Source organism: Natator depressus, chromosome 13, assembly GCF_965152275.1.
Source record: "Natator depressus isolate rNatDep1 chromosome 13, rNatDep2.hap1, whole genome shotgun sequence".
In the NCBI taxonomy this organism is placed as follows: Eukaryota; Metazoa; Chordata; order Testudines; family Cheloniidae; genus Natator; species Natator depressus.
The window spans coordinates 4,338,323-4,355,083 of record NC_134246.1 but is presented as its reverse complement, the minus strand read 5'-3'; the positions used below and the strand labels follow the sequence as shown (position 1 = coordinate 4,355,083).

Genomic DNA, 16,761 nt, shown 5'->3' with positions numbered 1-16,761 from the left:
AAAGAACAAGTTAGACAATCATCTGTCAGGGATTGCTTAGGTATATGTAATTCTGCTTCAGTGTGGGAGATGGACTAGAGATCTCTTAAGATCTTTTCCAGCCCAACATTCCTATCATTCTGTGATTTACCTGGAGTTGGTAAACAGTCTGACCTCAGACATGGACTTCCAAATTAGTAACCAACAACAGAACCAAATGTGTCATAACCGTTTCAGAAATAGTAGCTGAACTTTGCACCAAGCGGTGCTCAACCACTGTTTATGACACAGCGATGAATGTGGTTTTTTTGTTCTGTCTACATTTGTAGTCTATTTTCAGTGCTAGTTTAATTACCCCCATTGCTGACACATAATGTCAGTGACTGGTTCATTTTCTAGTGTAAACAATGCAATATAGAAGGATTATTTTCCTAATATATGATCTTTCTGGATATACAACCTAAAATTGTCACACATCACAGAACAAATTAATATCTAGCTGCCTATAAACTTCTGCCTCCTCCCCAGGTATGTTTTAGCCAACTTTGAAAAATTCTTCTTGACTTAGGCAAGTAAGCTTTATGGCAGGTGAATAAAATACAGGGTTTTTTTCAGTTATAATTAATCATCATGTGTAAAGAGCAGATAAATGGTTATTTTGCCAGGGCTGGTATGTTTTTATTATAGTTTTATCTAGTTTGCATTCATACTTTCCAAGTATGTCACTCACATAACAGTTTTGGATTATTTTCCCAATGAAGAAGATTGCCTTATGTTTTTCTGTTTTGACTGTTTAATTTGTGTTTGTATTTGTAACTTCTCCATCTTTTTTGTTTTAATTTTCTGACCTCCCTAAGCTTTGTAGGAATTTCCAGTTTAGTAGTATTTTCAAATAAAACCCTTGTTACAGCAGTGGCATACTGCTGAGATACAGTACCCTAGGACTCTGTATCTCAAGACCGTTAAATCGAAAGATGACTGTGAAGAGTTACAAAGGGATCTTATAAAACTGGGTGACTGGGCAACAAAATGGCAGATGAACTTCAATGTTGATAAATGCAGAGTAATGCGTATTGAAAAACATAGTACCAACGAAATATATAAAAGTCTGGGGTCTAAATTAGCTGCTAATTCTCAGAGATCTTGGAGTCATTGTGGATAGTTCTCTAAAAACATCCACTCTGCGTGCAGCAGCAGTCATAAAAGCTAACAATCTTCTATACCTACCAAAGAACAAAAAACTGGTTTCTTGTCACTTGTGCTCCTCAGCAAAAAAAAGTGTCCAGTTTACCTCTATCCAAGTAGAAATTTATGTGCAGAGGCTTTGTCTGTGTTGGTTTAGGAAACTGCTACTCCAGCCACTCTGTCAAACTGCTTAAACACTGTTGTTTCTAGAATTGTGCTAATGCTTACCGTGGTGAGCATAGTTAGGCATGAAGTGTGTGTGTCATGCATTAGTCAGCTAGAATGTGTGGTCTCTCTGTAACAAGATGCATGTAATTGGGCTTCATGTGTAAATAAGGATTTTTCCCAGTTAAACACTTTCAGAGTTTCAGGAATGTATGACCTACAGTATAGCAGAAACTGTTAAAAGGAAGCTTTTTTTTTTTTTTTTTAAAGCAAGTCTTTGAGCAGACTGAATTTCCTAATAAAGATTTTCTGAAAGCGTCAGTGTCTGGAAACAAGGGTGGGGCAATGGAATAATTGTGGGAGAATTATTAGCAGATACTAATGAGCTCAGTTTTTCAGAACAGCATTTTAATTCCATATTTAATTTGCTGGCGCTAACAGGGTTTCCTGTGAATGATGCAAAAAGATGCAGGGAAATGCCTCTTTGGCAAGAAAATGTCATTTAAGCTCTCATTTAGAGTGTGTCTATGTTATAAGTGAAGGTGTGAGTGTAGCATGAGTAGGCATATCCGTGCTAGGTTTAATTAGCATGCATGCATAACCATAATAGTGAAGACGTGGCAACTCAAGCTACTAACCCAGGTATGTACCCAGGTTTCCTGATGGCTTGTAGTCAGGTTGTTAGCCTGTGCTAAAGTTCTTGTTGCCACATCTACATTACTAATCAACAGTACTAGCTAGATAAAAGCTAGCGTTGTATGTTTAGTCACACCTTCATGTGCAGCATACACATACCATAAACGTTCGGTGAATTAAGGCTTATTACATTCCTCCTCTCCTTGGATAATTTAAAAAAAAAAAAAAAAAGCATTTACTGGAACTTGATTGACTTGAATTTGAAGGGCCCTGATGAACTCCTTAGTTCAGGGGTGGGGAACCTTTTTTCTATATAGGCCACTGACCCACAGAAAAAAAATCAGTTGAGGGCCACACACAGCCCTGTGGGGGAGGGGGGGAAGAAGGCGGGTTGCAGAGGCTCGGGGCTTTGCCCCGCAGTGGGGCAAGCTGGTGTTTGCAGCTCCAGCCCCACATGGGATGTGGAGGCTTGTGGCTTCCCCTAGGCTCTGGGGTGGAGCCAGAAATGAGGGGTTCAGGGTGTGGGAGGGGACTACAGGCTGGGGCAAGGGGTTGGGGTGCAGGAGGAAGGGGTGAGGGCTCCGGCTGGGGATGTGGGCTTGGGTAGAGCTGGGGCCAAGCAGTTTGGAGTGCAGGAGCAGGCTCTGGGTTGGGGCAGAGGGATTGGGATGTGGGAAGAGGTTTGGGGTGCAGGCTCCAGGAGGGAGTTTGGGTACAGGAGGGGGCACAGGGCAGGGGGTGGGAGTGCAGAGTCTGGGAGGGAGTTAGGGTGTGGGAGGGGGTTCCGACCTGGGGCAGGAGGTTTGGGGTGCAGGTGCTTACGGCAGCGCAGTGGGGCTAAGGCAGGCTTCCTAGCTCCATGCTGCTCCCAGAAGTGGCCGCCATGTCCGGCCCCTTGGCAGAGGGACCAGGGGGCTGTGTGCACCACCCCCAGGCACCACCCCCACAGCTCCCACTGGTCATAGTTCCCAGCCAGTGGGAGCTTCAGAGCCGGCACTGGGGGCGGGGGCAACGTGTGACGCTTCCCTGATGGTCCCTGCTCCTAGGGGCCGCAGGGACATTCTGGGAGCTGTGCGGAGCCAACCGTACTTTTAACATCCTGGCAACCTCAGCTTCCCCCCACAGCTGGGTGAGCTAGTGCTCGTGGCTCCAGCCCCGCGGGGGGGCACCAAGGCCCAGGGCATCTGGCCACAGGCTAGATGAAATGCAGCAGCGGACTGGACCTGCTGTAAGTTCCCCACCGCTGCCTAAGTTAATTGGGCAGCGATGGATACTTTAGGTTCATGTGATTCTTGGCTAACAAATTAGAAGAGCTGTTACATCAGATTTGAGAGGGGTTTTGGAAGCTCAGTTAAGGGGGACTTTGTGCCTTTGGGGTTTCTGGTTTTGTATTTTTATTTTGTATTTTTTTTTTTTAGTAATTACATGAGTGTGATTAGTTATTTTGCCTTAATGTGTATTTGATTAGGTCATTTCAACTATAAATACTGAAAGCCCCAAAGGTACTATTTCATTGGCTACCTCTAATCTTGGCTTTTGACGAATACTTAATATTTTGTTAGGTTTCAGAGTAACAGACGTGTTAGTCTGTATCCACAAAAAGAAAAGGAGTACTTGTGGCACACCTTAAAGACTAACAAATTTATTTGAGCATAAGCTTTCGTGAGCTACAGCTCACTTTATCAGATGCAATATTTTGTTGTGGTTACAATTAATCGTCTTTGTTTTAGCAATTAGTGTTTGTGTGCAGCATGCAGCAACACATTCTGGAAACTGTCAGTCAGCATCTGTAATAGGCTATGGAAAAGAAGTGAGAAAACCGGAAATGTTTTACTGCCCAATTTTTGGCAACAGTGATTGTTGTCAAACATCCTTTCAGGCCTGAATTCTTTGCCACCTCATGCAAAATGCACTACACACATGGCTGATCGGAGTAATAGGTTTAAAGATGTTTGTTAAATTGCCTTTTTAGTTAGCCAGAATTCTCTTCATTTCTTTCTTTTCATGCAATGCATGATTTTGAATCATTTTGTTTAAAGGGACAAATGTTTTTTTAAAACAATCTGTTTTTACAATTGTTTTTATCCTTTAGTTATAAGCACTAATAAAAATGTGGCTAAGTATTAACATTTTAAACTCAGAAAACTAATTTTTAAAATACTTTTTTCTAAAAGAAACTAAGACAGTTGAATGACAAATTTATTTGAGCATAAGCTTTCGTGAGCTACAGCTCACTTCACTGGATGCATCCGATAAAGTGAGCTGTAGCTCACAAAAGCTTATGCTCAAATAAATTTGTTAGTTTCTAAGGTGCCACAAGTCCTCCTTTTCTTTTTTTTCTTAAAACGGGTGAGCTGACTCTCCAGAAATAAAATATGGGGAGGGAGGGAATAATGAGAAATAGTTCTGCTTTAAAGAGACAGACAGAGAATATGTCTGATAGATGAACCTAAACACTGCTGTCATGTTTGTTGCAAAGCTTGCATTGCCATTCTTTAATTTTCCCTAAATCTCCAACAGTGTTGATTGAGTACTATATAGTAGTGAATAGTTTCATTTTTGAAGGAAGTGGAAGATGTTAAGTATGGGACAACACCAGGCTATTGTTCTATTATCATATATGCAATCCAGTTTAGCAGAATAAACCTCAAAGTATGATAAAAGAAAAGGAGGACTTGTGGCACCTTAGAGACTAACAAATTTATTTGAGCATAAGCTTTCTTGAGCATCCGATGAAGTGAGCTGTAGCTCACAAAAGCTTATGCTCAAATAAATTCCTTAGTCTCTAAGGTGCCACAAGTACTCCTTTTCTTTTTGTGAATACAGACTAACAGGGCTGCTACTCTGAAACCTAAAGTATGATAAGGAATCTAAAGTGCCCTGAGAGGCAGATGTAAGATCAGAGCATATCACAAATAACTAACTTCAGATACACTTCTGTTCAAAAAACTGTTAAGAGAAACTTCAAGTGCATAGTTAAGCACTTAAAAGCCAAGATATCCATATGATTAACCTTAATTCTGCTATTGTTATGCAAATGTATTGGGATAGTCTTAGTCTCACGATCACATTGTTTCTCAAATAGGGCTCTCAAGTATAGGGTATTGCAGTTTCCTCTTTCACCCCTCTTATTCATGTGGCCATTAGGAAGGCCACTAAGATGGCATGTTTCAGAGTAGCAGCAGTGTTAGTCTGTATTCGCAAAAAGAAAAGGAGTACTTGTGGCACCTTAGAGACTAACCCATTTATTTGAGCATAAGCTTTCGTGAGGTGATGGCATGGAGTACAGTATTTTAAGTATTTTTTTATGAAGGTGAAAGCCAGCTTGTGTTCTGGACCAGTGGGTCTCAGCCAAGGGGCTGGGGCCCCCAAGGGGGCTGTGAGCAGGTTTCAGGGGATCTACCAAGCAGGGATGGCATTAGACTTTCTGGGGCCCATAACAGAAAGCCGAAGCCCCGCCACATGGGGCTGTAGCCCGGGACCCTGAGCCCTGCCACCCGGGGCTGAAGTTGAAGCCTGAGCAACTTAGCTTCACAGGGCTGTCTGTGACATGGGGCCCTAGGAAGTTGCCCTGCTTGCTACCCACTAATGCTGGTCCTGGCTTTTATATGCAGAAAAACAGTTGTTGTGGCATAAGTGGGCCATGGAGGTTTTTATAGCATGTTGGCGGGGCCTCAGAAAGAAGAAGGCTGAGAACCCCTTCTCTGAACAATGCTGTTGAACACTTTTAGCCAGTTTTAGTCAGGTTGAGTTTAGGTCGTGGAGGAGGGCAGGTGAGTTAAATTTCAAACTAGGCAAACCTCAGGTGGTGCTAAATTGTAGGATGTCCAGTTTAGGATGATATGGAGAAATAACATAAGCCCCTTTGGCTGAAGGTATTTGTGACGGGATCCCTGGGATGCAGCCTGGGACTGTGGAACCGCTGTGCCCCCTTTACTCCTATTCTGGGTTCTCTCTCACAATGCCTTACTAGGGGCAAGCAGCAAACCCCTGCAGATGCTGTTACCACTTAGTACAACTGCATGTGGAGCCCCACTGCATAGACTGTCGGTCCTTCATCAGTTGAGACTGAGCCAATCACAACATGTCTTCCAATCTTCTCTCACTCTGGCCATCCTTCGCCATGCTTGTCCATATCTCCTTGTTAGGAAATCATCCCACCTCTTTGGAGGCCGACCACGTGGCCATTTCTGTTCTCGCGGATACCACTCTGATATAGCTATGGTCCGTCTGTTGTCACTGAGTTGGGCCGAGGTAAACTAGGAGGTAAACGCGCCACTGACAGCCCAGCCAGCGGGTAGCTGAAAACAATGGCTAAAACAAAATGGAGCCCCACAACCAGCTAAATTGCATGAATACTCCCAGAGCCACTCATGAATCACACAGAGAAAAGCACCAGAGCCAAATCCCCTCAGCTCCCAGCCTTGTACCTCAGGCATATACTGTCTTCACTGCTCAAGACCCTTTCTTGAGCAATGCAAGTTTATTAATTGTTTCCCCACTTCATCAATGGAAAGTGGACATACACGAGTCTTTGTAACTTGAGCAGATTTACCAAGCACTTCAAGCAAACTCATTGGTAAAGATAAACAGTAAAACAAGTTTATTGATTACAAAAGATAGATTTTAAGTGATTATAAGTGATAGGCAAAAAGGCAGAGTGGTTACCAAAATAAAATATAATATAAGCATGCAGTCTAAACCTTAACCTTTATCACACTAGGCAGTATTTAGATCAAGCAGTGTTCTCACCCCACTTTATCTTACAGTCCTTAATGTACAGGTTTGTCCCTTAAATGTGGGCCAGTCTCCTGTGTTGAAATCTTCTGTCTTCTCAGTGTCCTTGTTGCTTGCAGCCTGGGGGGGGGGGGGAAAGGCCCAGCATGGGGCCACTTTTGTTCTGTTTTATACCCCTAGTCCCATGTGCTTGGAGAACACAAATCTAGGCTTGTCTCATGGTCACTGCTGAGTCCCCAGGCAAGGTTGAGCAATTCCCTGGTGTGGCCTTGTGCAAGTGAGTCATTGCTTTGTAGCTCCCTTGCTGGACAATGGCTGTTGATAGTTGTTAACCAAAGCCCAGGCAGGTGTTGATCTCCCTGGTTATTGTCTTTGGGGGAGCTAATATCTGGGCGATTCCCAAACCCATAGATATTTTAGTGACAATCATACAGCACAATTCTCCTAACTTCATATGCATTAATGATGTATATTTAGATGGAACAGTGGGTTTCAGCAGATCATAACCTTTCCCATGATACCTTACAAGGCATACTTTGTATCTAATATAAAAATTATATACAAATGAGGAATATGAGGGTTACAGTGTGCTCCCCTGGGGTGTAGTGTGTCACAGTATTCATCTGTTCTTAGTTTCTTAATTTTGGAATGGTTGTAGGCCATCATTTAAAACGCAATGGCTTTTAGACACTCCATATTACAGCAATGACCAATATGTTGTTTTTTGGTCTGTTGCCAGACAGGAGATTGCAACCTTTTCTCTCTGATTTGGACCTTGTTGCTGTTATCTGTGGCATTGTCACCTCAAAATTACATTATGGTAATGTAGAGCAGTGTGATCTAGTGGATAGAGCAGTAGACTGAGACTCAAGACCTGGATTCTATTCCTAGCTCTACTATTAGCCTGCTCTGTGACCTTGGGCAAGCCACTTCACCTTTGTGCTCAGTTTCCCCATCTGTAAAATGGGAATAATGATTGACTTCCTTTGTAAAGCACTTTGAGATGTAGTGATGGAAATTGCTATCTAAATTATAATATGCTCTCCATGGGGCCACACATTAAATCTATATGAAAACTGCAGCTGGTGCTACAACTCACCTTTTAGGTGGTATATCTTGTAAGGGAGCACACAGCATCAGCACTTTGATCTGCCTTGGCTGCCTATTGGTTTGAGTGATTTTTTAGAGAGTTGGTTTTGACCTATAAAGTAATAAATCATTTGGGACCTGTCTACTGAAAAAACTGCCTCTCTGCCTATATGATGCAGCCATACATGCACTCTGCAGAGATACAGAGCCCCCTTGGTGGGGCATTCTCAGTGATGATCTGCTGGCTTTCCAAAATAGCCTTAATCTGTTGACTTTTAGGACCTGCTGCACCAACAATCCATTTGCTCAGGATTTTGGCAATGGCAAAATTGTGTGTGTGATTGGGTTTTAGGTTTGTTTGGGTATGTTTGGCTATTTTGAATTGATGGCTAGTTAACTTTATTGTGTGTGGTCACTGTTACTCTGTTGGGTGATTATTCCTTTGTGGAATATTTTAAATAATTATGATGGCTAAAGGAATGGATGTCATTTTTTATTAGAATAAAAAACATGCAAATGTAATATTTACAACTTTACATACATGTGTATTATCATTTTCTAACATTCTTTTCATTCTTCTGTACTTATACTAATTTTATTGTTGTAATAGTCCATTATATTTTTGACTTCTGAGGCAATTAACTATGTCGGGTGGTCTGTTTTGTCAGAAGTTTTTCACTAGTACTCACATTAAACTTCATGTATAATATATGTTGTGCAACTGTGGTTTATGGTGTACTTTTAATATGAATGACCTCAGGGTCCACATGGAATTGTAGTAGACCTGTTGCTCAGATTTTCCAGAATCTTCATCCTGGGGGAAAGACCAAGCCTGGAAAATTTCAGCTGGAAAGCCACAGTTTAAAGTGGCTGAAAACCGTTTCTGTACTAGCTTGCTGTAATAAAATCTTAACTGTCATGGTCAGTGAAACTCTTGCTGTAGTACAAAATATGAATTGCTCAGTATAATCCAGTGAGTTACATTGATTATCTTATATTGCCTGTCCATCTACATTGTTTGTGGTACCTGTGATGTAACCACCTGCTTCACAGGACAACAGTGAATACTGCAACCCAAATTGGTAGGATCTGGTGGTGAACCTTAACTGAATTGGTTCTGATGTATCTCTTGTAATGCATACGCACTTTCTGTTTCACGATTATGGGTCATATAATATTGCTGTTCACCTTCAGGCTTTCTCGAGGGATGAAAGAGTTACTCGCACTAAATTTGTTTCTCACCATGTATTTGAATAAGTCTTTAGTGGTTGGCAACAGAAAAGGCTAACAGAGTTTTTGTTTTAATCTTTGTGTAGTCTGGAGATTAGAAGCATGTGAGGTTGCATGTTTTGGGTTGAGTAAAAATGTGTAACTGTTTTAATTTAAAATACGTAATGAACAATAAAAGTTGAGGCAAACCAGAATTCTGTACCATCTACTTATGAGAGCAAAAACATAGGTCCTTTCCCTATGTACTATTGGTGTCTAGCTGTTTAGTCCTAAGATTAGAAATGCACCTGTGGTAGATATCTCACCTTGAAAGTTTGAATACTTTGTATGTTTCTCTAATGGTGTTTTTATTTACATAGGTGCTGATGTGACAGTGACAGAACCCAGTAATTCGGATAGCCGACTGGAGAGATCAGACCTTTACGCAAATGTTGATGAAGCACTCATAGGAGGTGATGTTAGCTACCTATCTCAGCCTCTTACCCCAGAGAAGGATGATGCACTTCAGGCTGCGACAGTTGCTAACCTGCGCGCAGCCCTCATGAGTAAGAACAGCTTGTTATCTCTGAAAGCTGACATGCTGGGAGAGGACAGTTCTCTGCTATTCGAGTACTTACCCAAAGGCACACATTCTTTATCTCGTAAGTTTATACTTTTATATTTTTGCTTAAAGATTAATTTAAAACCTAATTAGGGGAAAAGGAGGAAATTCAGGGCACTCTAGATGTATTCTCCTTTACTATTTGTATCTAGGTTAAACTTCTGTATAAATGCACATCCCACCAGGTTTGGAATCCTGTCGTCTGTAGTGTTATGCAGCGTAACTCTAATACCAATGTTGGAAATACAAAAGGTATTAGGGAGATATTTATTACATTGATTTTGTACTTTGTGCTTATTGACAAATCACTAGCATGGCTTTACGTATTTAGAGAATATGGAATATTTGACTTTTTCAGTTAAAGAAGGGATGCTGTGTAGGATTTGGATCAAAAATGAATCAATCATAAAGCCAGGTGGGAAGGAACTGCCACTCCAGTAAATTTTAAAAATAAAATGAGAGTTGTAGTCATGTTTGTAAACCCAACCAGCCTAATCCTTTTTTTTGCTTCTTCCTTTGGATTGTCTGCATTTGATAATGAACAAATATAGTTTCTATAGCCATACTGACTTTCACTATTCTTGTGCACAAAGAGGGATGATACTTGTTTGTTTTGGGAATTTTTTAGGACTAAATATTTGGAATTGAGGAAGGAAGGAAAATTCATGATAGCATCTTGTAAATAGTCACTTGCACATTTGCTAGATATCTCCAAATAATCAGGGTAGAAGTGTTTACAGTGTTGCTGTATCCATGTTGGTCCCTGGATGCTAGAGACAAGGTAGGTGAGGACCAACTTTTGTTGGTGAAAGAGACAAGTATTTGAGCTTACACAGAGCTCTTCTTCAGGATAAAAGTGATCATTCTGTGTATTCATAACTTAAAACATACTTCCTTCAAGTCTGAAGCATGCGGACACATAGTTCATAGGATGATTTCCTGGTTGCTTCAGGTTATGCTCTACTGGTTATGTGTACACAACATTAATAAGAACTTGAGTATGTATGCTTGCCTGTATTGTAAGATAGATCTATAGTTTCTTCTATGCATAAGTCTTTTGTAAAGTGTTTTAGATTCTGTGGGGTATACAACTAAGAAAACTTCGGTGGGCTGAAGAAAATAGAAATAACAACCACATATGCTATATTGAGATGGTATTTTCAGTAGTGGGGGAGCAGAACACTGGCCGTACAAAGCAAAGGTGGCCATTAGCAGTGTATATGCACTTCAGACTTCCAGAAAGGGGGCGGGGGGGGGAATCATCATTAAGGCAGTGAATGACCCAAATAAACAAAGTGAAAAGAACATTTAGCACATATTTGATTTTTATTTATTTTTATTTTTGAAGCCGGAAATGTTTAGGTCACCTTTAAGCTAACAATCACCTGAACTGCATGATGAATTACAGTGCAGTGGCAATGCAATTAAAAATAATGTAATGGCAAATCTTAATGTTCCTTCTCACTCCCAAAATGAAAATAATTGAATTTTTTGTTGACGTTAGTCTGATTTTTTTTAAAAGTGAAAAAACTATGGGGGATTGGAAGGAGTAATCTTTTTGCAACTTGGGGTTGTGTGTTTTGTTCGTTTTTGTTTGGGGAGTGATGTTTTGCTTTTTTTTTTTATTGCTAGGGTAGTTTCTTTCCTTTGGTAATATCTCTAAGTAAATAAGTAGAATATTCTGTTCTTCAGGCTGCTCCTAGAGTGCAAATGGCCCCATTGCAATGAAGCAGCACATGACCCTTTGTACTATCTAAACTCTTGCTGTAACTGTGTGGAGGAACCTGTAGGCAGAGTGTTTGCACAGGGGAGTTTTTGCCTTCCTTGCGTTCTGTAGAAAGGGTCTCGTCACCAGGCCTACAGGTGGGTGGAGGCTAGAAATAGGGCAGGTCCAGGAGGGAACCTGGGATCAGTGTTACAGAGATAATGTGTCATGGCCACTGCTTCTAGGAGTAATAGCATGATGAAGCAGTTTCTGCCTTCTTGGGCAAGAGAAACAGCTCTGAGAGGATGCCACACTGCAGCCCCTCATCTTGGCCCTAGATTGGCAGGTACTTGATTTCACATCCTTACGCTTTCACCAGCACATGAAATTCACCCACATAGGCCCTAATTACTTGGTCTTTATGCAAGTAAAATGAATGTCTTCTGGAGTTAAGAGAAAAAGATAATTGGTCTATACTTCTTGCCACAACTGCGCCCAAAAGCTTGGGGAGACTCATTTTACAGCTGACTGAAGCAGGGAATTGGAGTGGGGGGGGAGGGGAACCTTCTCTTTATATTTTATTAGGCTCCTTGCTGTTTATGTTAATATATCACTAGGAGCTGCTGTCATAATTTTGAGTGTCCTTGTTTTATAATGGTCCATTCAATCTGAGTATCTTTTTAATGTTAATTCTTTAATGATATTTAACTCTATACACTAAAATCTCTCATTAAACTTTATATTGTGTTGTATTTGTTAGCTTGTTTTTAAATTCGTGTTTAGTATTAAACTCATAAATTATAATGTATCAAGTGATTAGGGCACTGCTAAGACATTCAGAACATGCAATTTAGGTTAGTAGTAGATTTTTGGATTTTTTTCCCCTCCCATTATTTCAGTTCTTTACTTTCTTTCTCAAACCCATGAGTTGAGGATTTTGTCATTTAAATCCTTGGTACTTAAAAGAAAAAAAAGAAGAAAAAAAAAAAAAGCAGTGAACAAAGTTCTTTTAAAAAAACCCAGACATGTTATTTATTGTAGTTTTGTTTTCTATTTTATCAAATCTGAAAATGACGTGTACTTACACCAAGCATTTCTAAATGGTTTTCACCCTGAAGCTTTAAAAAAAAAAAAGAAGAAAGTGTGTTGGATCTTAACCATCTGTTGATTCAGTTTCTTCTTGACCCAGAAAATAGTAGTGTAAGAAGATGACCTAAAATTGCTCTCCTTTTTCTCAAAAAGAAAAGGAGTACTTGTGGCACCTCCGTTTTCTGAGTAAGGTTGAGGTAAGGAGGAATAGGTTGTAAGAGTGTATTTTCTTTGTTTGAAATACTCATGAGCTTTCTAAGAGAGTATAACTCTGTCACTGTTACGGATGCAATGAGGGGAGGGAATCAGGGGGCCCAGGGTTCCCCCCGCCCCCCTGGCCATTGGGAGGAAAGCGGGAAGAGGTCATGGCAGTGCCGGGGGATGAGGGAGACACGTACACACAAATGCATCTCTCGGGCTCCCTCCTGAGGAAAATTCTGGTTGCACCCCTGGTTGCTGTAGAAACACAGGGTTTTTTTTTAGTTTTTCTCTGGCATAGTTTATACTGTTGTAAGAAGCTAATTGAGAATACATAAAGGTGCTCATCATACCTTTGCTGATTTTTCTAATGGATTTTAAACCTGGGAAATCTTTGTGCTTGGTGAGTAAAGGGAACTGCTGATTACTAAAAGGCTTAGCTTCATGTCAACTTTACTGTGGTTCTGTGTTGTAAACATTAAGCTAACAAAACAAAGTAAAAAGTTCTGTGTAAATGAACATTAATTTTAAAGGATGTACAAGCATTGTACCTTTTGTAATGATGACACTGAAAGAGAGGCATGAAATCCCTAATATTCAGCTAATGGACAATGGGAATACAGGATGATTCTTGTTACAGTGGATATTAATATATTGTGTTTAAAACAACGGAGCAGAAGGTAATGCGGTACTTGTAAACTTAACCAATTCAAATCAGCTTAAAAATAAAAGTAATAAAAAAAATAAAAAATTGATATTCATTTCTTGCCATTCAGGTAACGCTGTAAGAAATAAATTGATCCAATTACTTTATCCATATATTCCATAGTTTAAAAAGTCAGTTACGTTTTCAGTTTTCTGGTGATTGAAGTCAACTCTCATTTTAAAAAAAATGACTCCTTTCATGTTTTCAGATTAGTCTGTTATAAAGTTCTCCATATGTCTGTTTGGCTCTTCCTGTTTACTCTCTGTTTGTTTATAGAAGCAATTCCTATGAACCGTGTTATACAACAGATTGCATGGTACAAAAGGCCCTTTTTTCTTGGGCTAACCAATTAATATTTTATTTTTAGATACTCTTTGAAGCCAATAATTTATACTTTCACTAAAAGTTAAAGGAATACGTTTACACAGTGGTCAGTTTTCCGAAGTGGTATTCGTGTAGGCAGGGATGTTTTCTTACAAGATTTAGAGGAGAGTTGATGTCATTTTAAGCATGTCATAATGATCTTGGCATTTCAATTTAAGTTTTCTACAGGAGTTTCCTGTTAAATCTGTTTGTGCTCTTGGCAATGGAGGATACTATTTTCATGTTGCTATCAGTGAGATCTTCTATGCATATTTTTCCATGAACAATGCTGACCATAGGACAATTGATAGTTTTAATTTCTGATTAAGAAAATTGTCTTGCTTCCTTGAAAGAATTTAAAGAAAAAAATAATCTTACCATTTCTTACTATATTAGCAAGAATGAATTAAAATCTAAACTCAGACACTGTTTGTTTACTTACATGCATTGTACAGAATATCAATGATATACCTTCATTTGATACTTGCAATTGGTGGAAACAAACAAGTAGTTATTAATTATTGTTGTTATGTATCTATTTTATGCTGCATATGTTTTCTTTCCATTTTCAGGAGTGGCATATTGTTTCCCCTTATTCTTCAAAAAATCGCCCATTCCATCAGCCCTCACTGTTGCTTTAATAAGTGGGCAGCTGTTTACTTCACATTCAATACCAAGCACAGCTTCCTAAGGAAACAGGCAAGGGAATTACGAAAGCTAAACTACTGTTTCTTACTTTGTCAAAGTTCAGACTACATTTAGCCTGAATTGGACTCCTGATGTAAGTTCTCTAGAGTCGCAATGCAGAGCTGCAATGTAAACAGGGCAATCTGCATCAGTATTGTAGATTTAATCAGAACACCAGTTAATCTCATATTTGTGTAGGTGGACAGTGATTGTGCAATTACCTAAAGTAGTGGAATACTATAAATCTAATTTTTCCCCCCGATTCATTTGAATATTGAAAATATTTTTTACTCTGTATCTCAAAGAAGATGTATTAGAATTGGAAAAGGTACAGAGAAGGGCAACAAAAATGATTAATAGTATGGAACAGCTTCCACATGATGAGAGATTAAAAAGACTGGGACTTTTCATGTTGGAAAAAAGATGACTAAGGGATATGAGAGAAGTCTATAAAATAATGAATGGTGTGGATAAAGTGAATAAGGAAGTGTGATTTACTCTTTCACATAACACAGGAATTGGGTCACCCAGTGAAATTAATAGGCAACAGGTTTAAAACAAACATAAGTAAATTCTTCACAAAATGCACAGTCAACCTGTGGAACTCATTGCCAGGGGCTGTTGTGCAGGCCAGATCTATAACAGGATTCAAAAAACAATTAGATAAGTTCATGCAGGGTAGGTCCATCAATGGCTATTAGCCAAGAAGGTGAGGGATGCAACCCCATGCTCTAGATGTCCCTAGCCTCTGGCTGCCAGAAGCTGGGACTGGACAACAGGGATGGATCACTCAATGATTGCCTGTTCTGTGCATTCTCTCTGAAGCATCTGGCGTTGGCCACTGTCGGTAGACAGGATACTGAGCTGGATGGACCATTGGTCTGATCCAGTAGGCCGTTCTTACATTCGTATGTACTCTCCATGTGTTCTTGAAACTGCCACAGACCATTGCCCAGTCACAAGGAAATCACATAAGTTCTAATGGTAAATTAAGACAAGAAATCCACCTGTTTATAACTGGAGATAGTAACTTAATAATTTAATTTTGCCTTATTACTGCATACATTTAGTTTTTCTTGGCATTCTTCACTGCCCTGCAATGTTTATTGTTAAATAGAAGGAAAGCTTAAAAATATTCTCTTCTCATCACTCCTGAATGTAACTAACTAAACTGTGAGAGTAACTTTAACTTTAATACAGAAGACCAAAACAGAGTAGGCCAAACCAGAGGACAGTAAGAAGTGCAAGAGTAGCTGTGGTGTTTCACATGAACGAAAAATTAAATAAACTGAGGAAGTAATGGGGAGTCCTTATTAGAAGGAATCTTAGTCACTTTAATCTTTTTTGGTATTTAATAAAAATGTTAGGCTGCTGTGTTTTGGGGTGGGTGGTTTAAGTAAGAAACTCTTACCCAGTTTCAGTGGAATGCTTCGTTGCAATTTTGATTAAGTTGTATCTTTTGTGAAATAATTGTTCATGCCATGCGACTTAACATTTGCACGTATTTAATAATTTGATTAAAATTATGCTAAGTTTTTATACACCTTGTTTACGATCTTGCAAACAAATTATTGTACTCTTGTAATAAGAATAAAAAGCCTTTGAAAGGATGTCAAGTATTTAAAATTCTGCTTTTTTTACAGCTTAGTTTACAAAACCATATTTAACAGTGCATATACAGTATTTCTTCCTGTTGATTTTGCCCACTTTCTTTTCACAAGCAGTGGTTTGTGAGGTTGAAATGAGGCAACAATTAAGATGGCTGTTAAGGTTTAATTAACAATTTTAAACTTATATAGCCATTTGTCTTAGTCAAAATATTGTTGTATATTTTCACCATTGATTGTCAACATACTTTCTGAGTACGGTATACCATTTAGCTGCTGTCACAACATGAACAAAGGGGTATACTTTTATTTTGTCTGGCACAGCAAAAATAAGTTGGCCTTTTAGTGGCCAGTCAATATTCTTTTCCCTTAAACTTTAGTAGAGGTTTAGAATGTAACACTTTTTAGGGTTTAATTATGCAACCGTGAACAAGTCTCTTAAGTTCTCTGCTCTCCCAATCATAAAATGTAGGTAATGCTTTCTCACCTTTGCAAAGCACTTTGAGATCTCGGATTAAGGATACTATATAAAACAAATTTATTGTATTGTATTGTATTGTATTTATTTATGGTTAAATGTTGATCTTAAGGCTTTGACAGAAGTTTTAAAGACAGTTATATGGATAGTTGATCATTTTTGTATCTGTTCATGGAGAATTTAGAGCTATATGTTTAAAATAGTATTTGTTAAAGCAGTGTATTTCAGAGATGTAATTGTTCAGAATATTTGTGCTACCTTTTGCTTCTTTCTCCCATGTGACTCTCTTTAGTGGCCATTTTGCTG

The 16,761-nt window shown here is 39.3% G+C and overlaps 1 protein-coding gene across 2 annotated transcripts in view; it reads left to right on the top strand.

Moving 5' to 3' along the window:
* ZBTB46 (zinc finger and BTB domain containing 46) overlaps positions 1 to 16,761 on the top strand; it is a 112,903-nt gene that overhangs the window by 64,405 nt on the left and 31,737 nt on the right. For both annotated transcript variants that reach the window (XM_074969379.1, XM_074969378.1), the window contains exon 5: positions 9,381 to 9,662. In XM_074969379.1, coding sequence (XP_074825480.1) covers positions 9,381 to 9,662 — 282 coding nt within the window. The remainder of the gene's footprint in view (positions 1 to 9,380; positions 9,663 to 16,761) is intronic.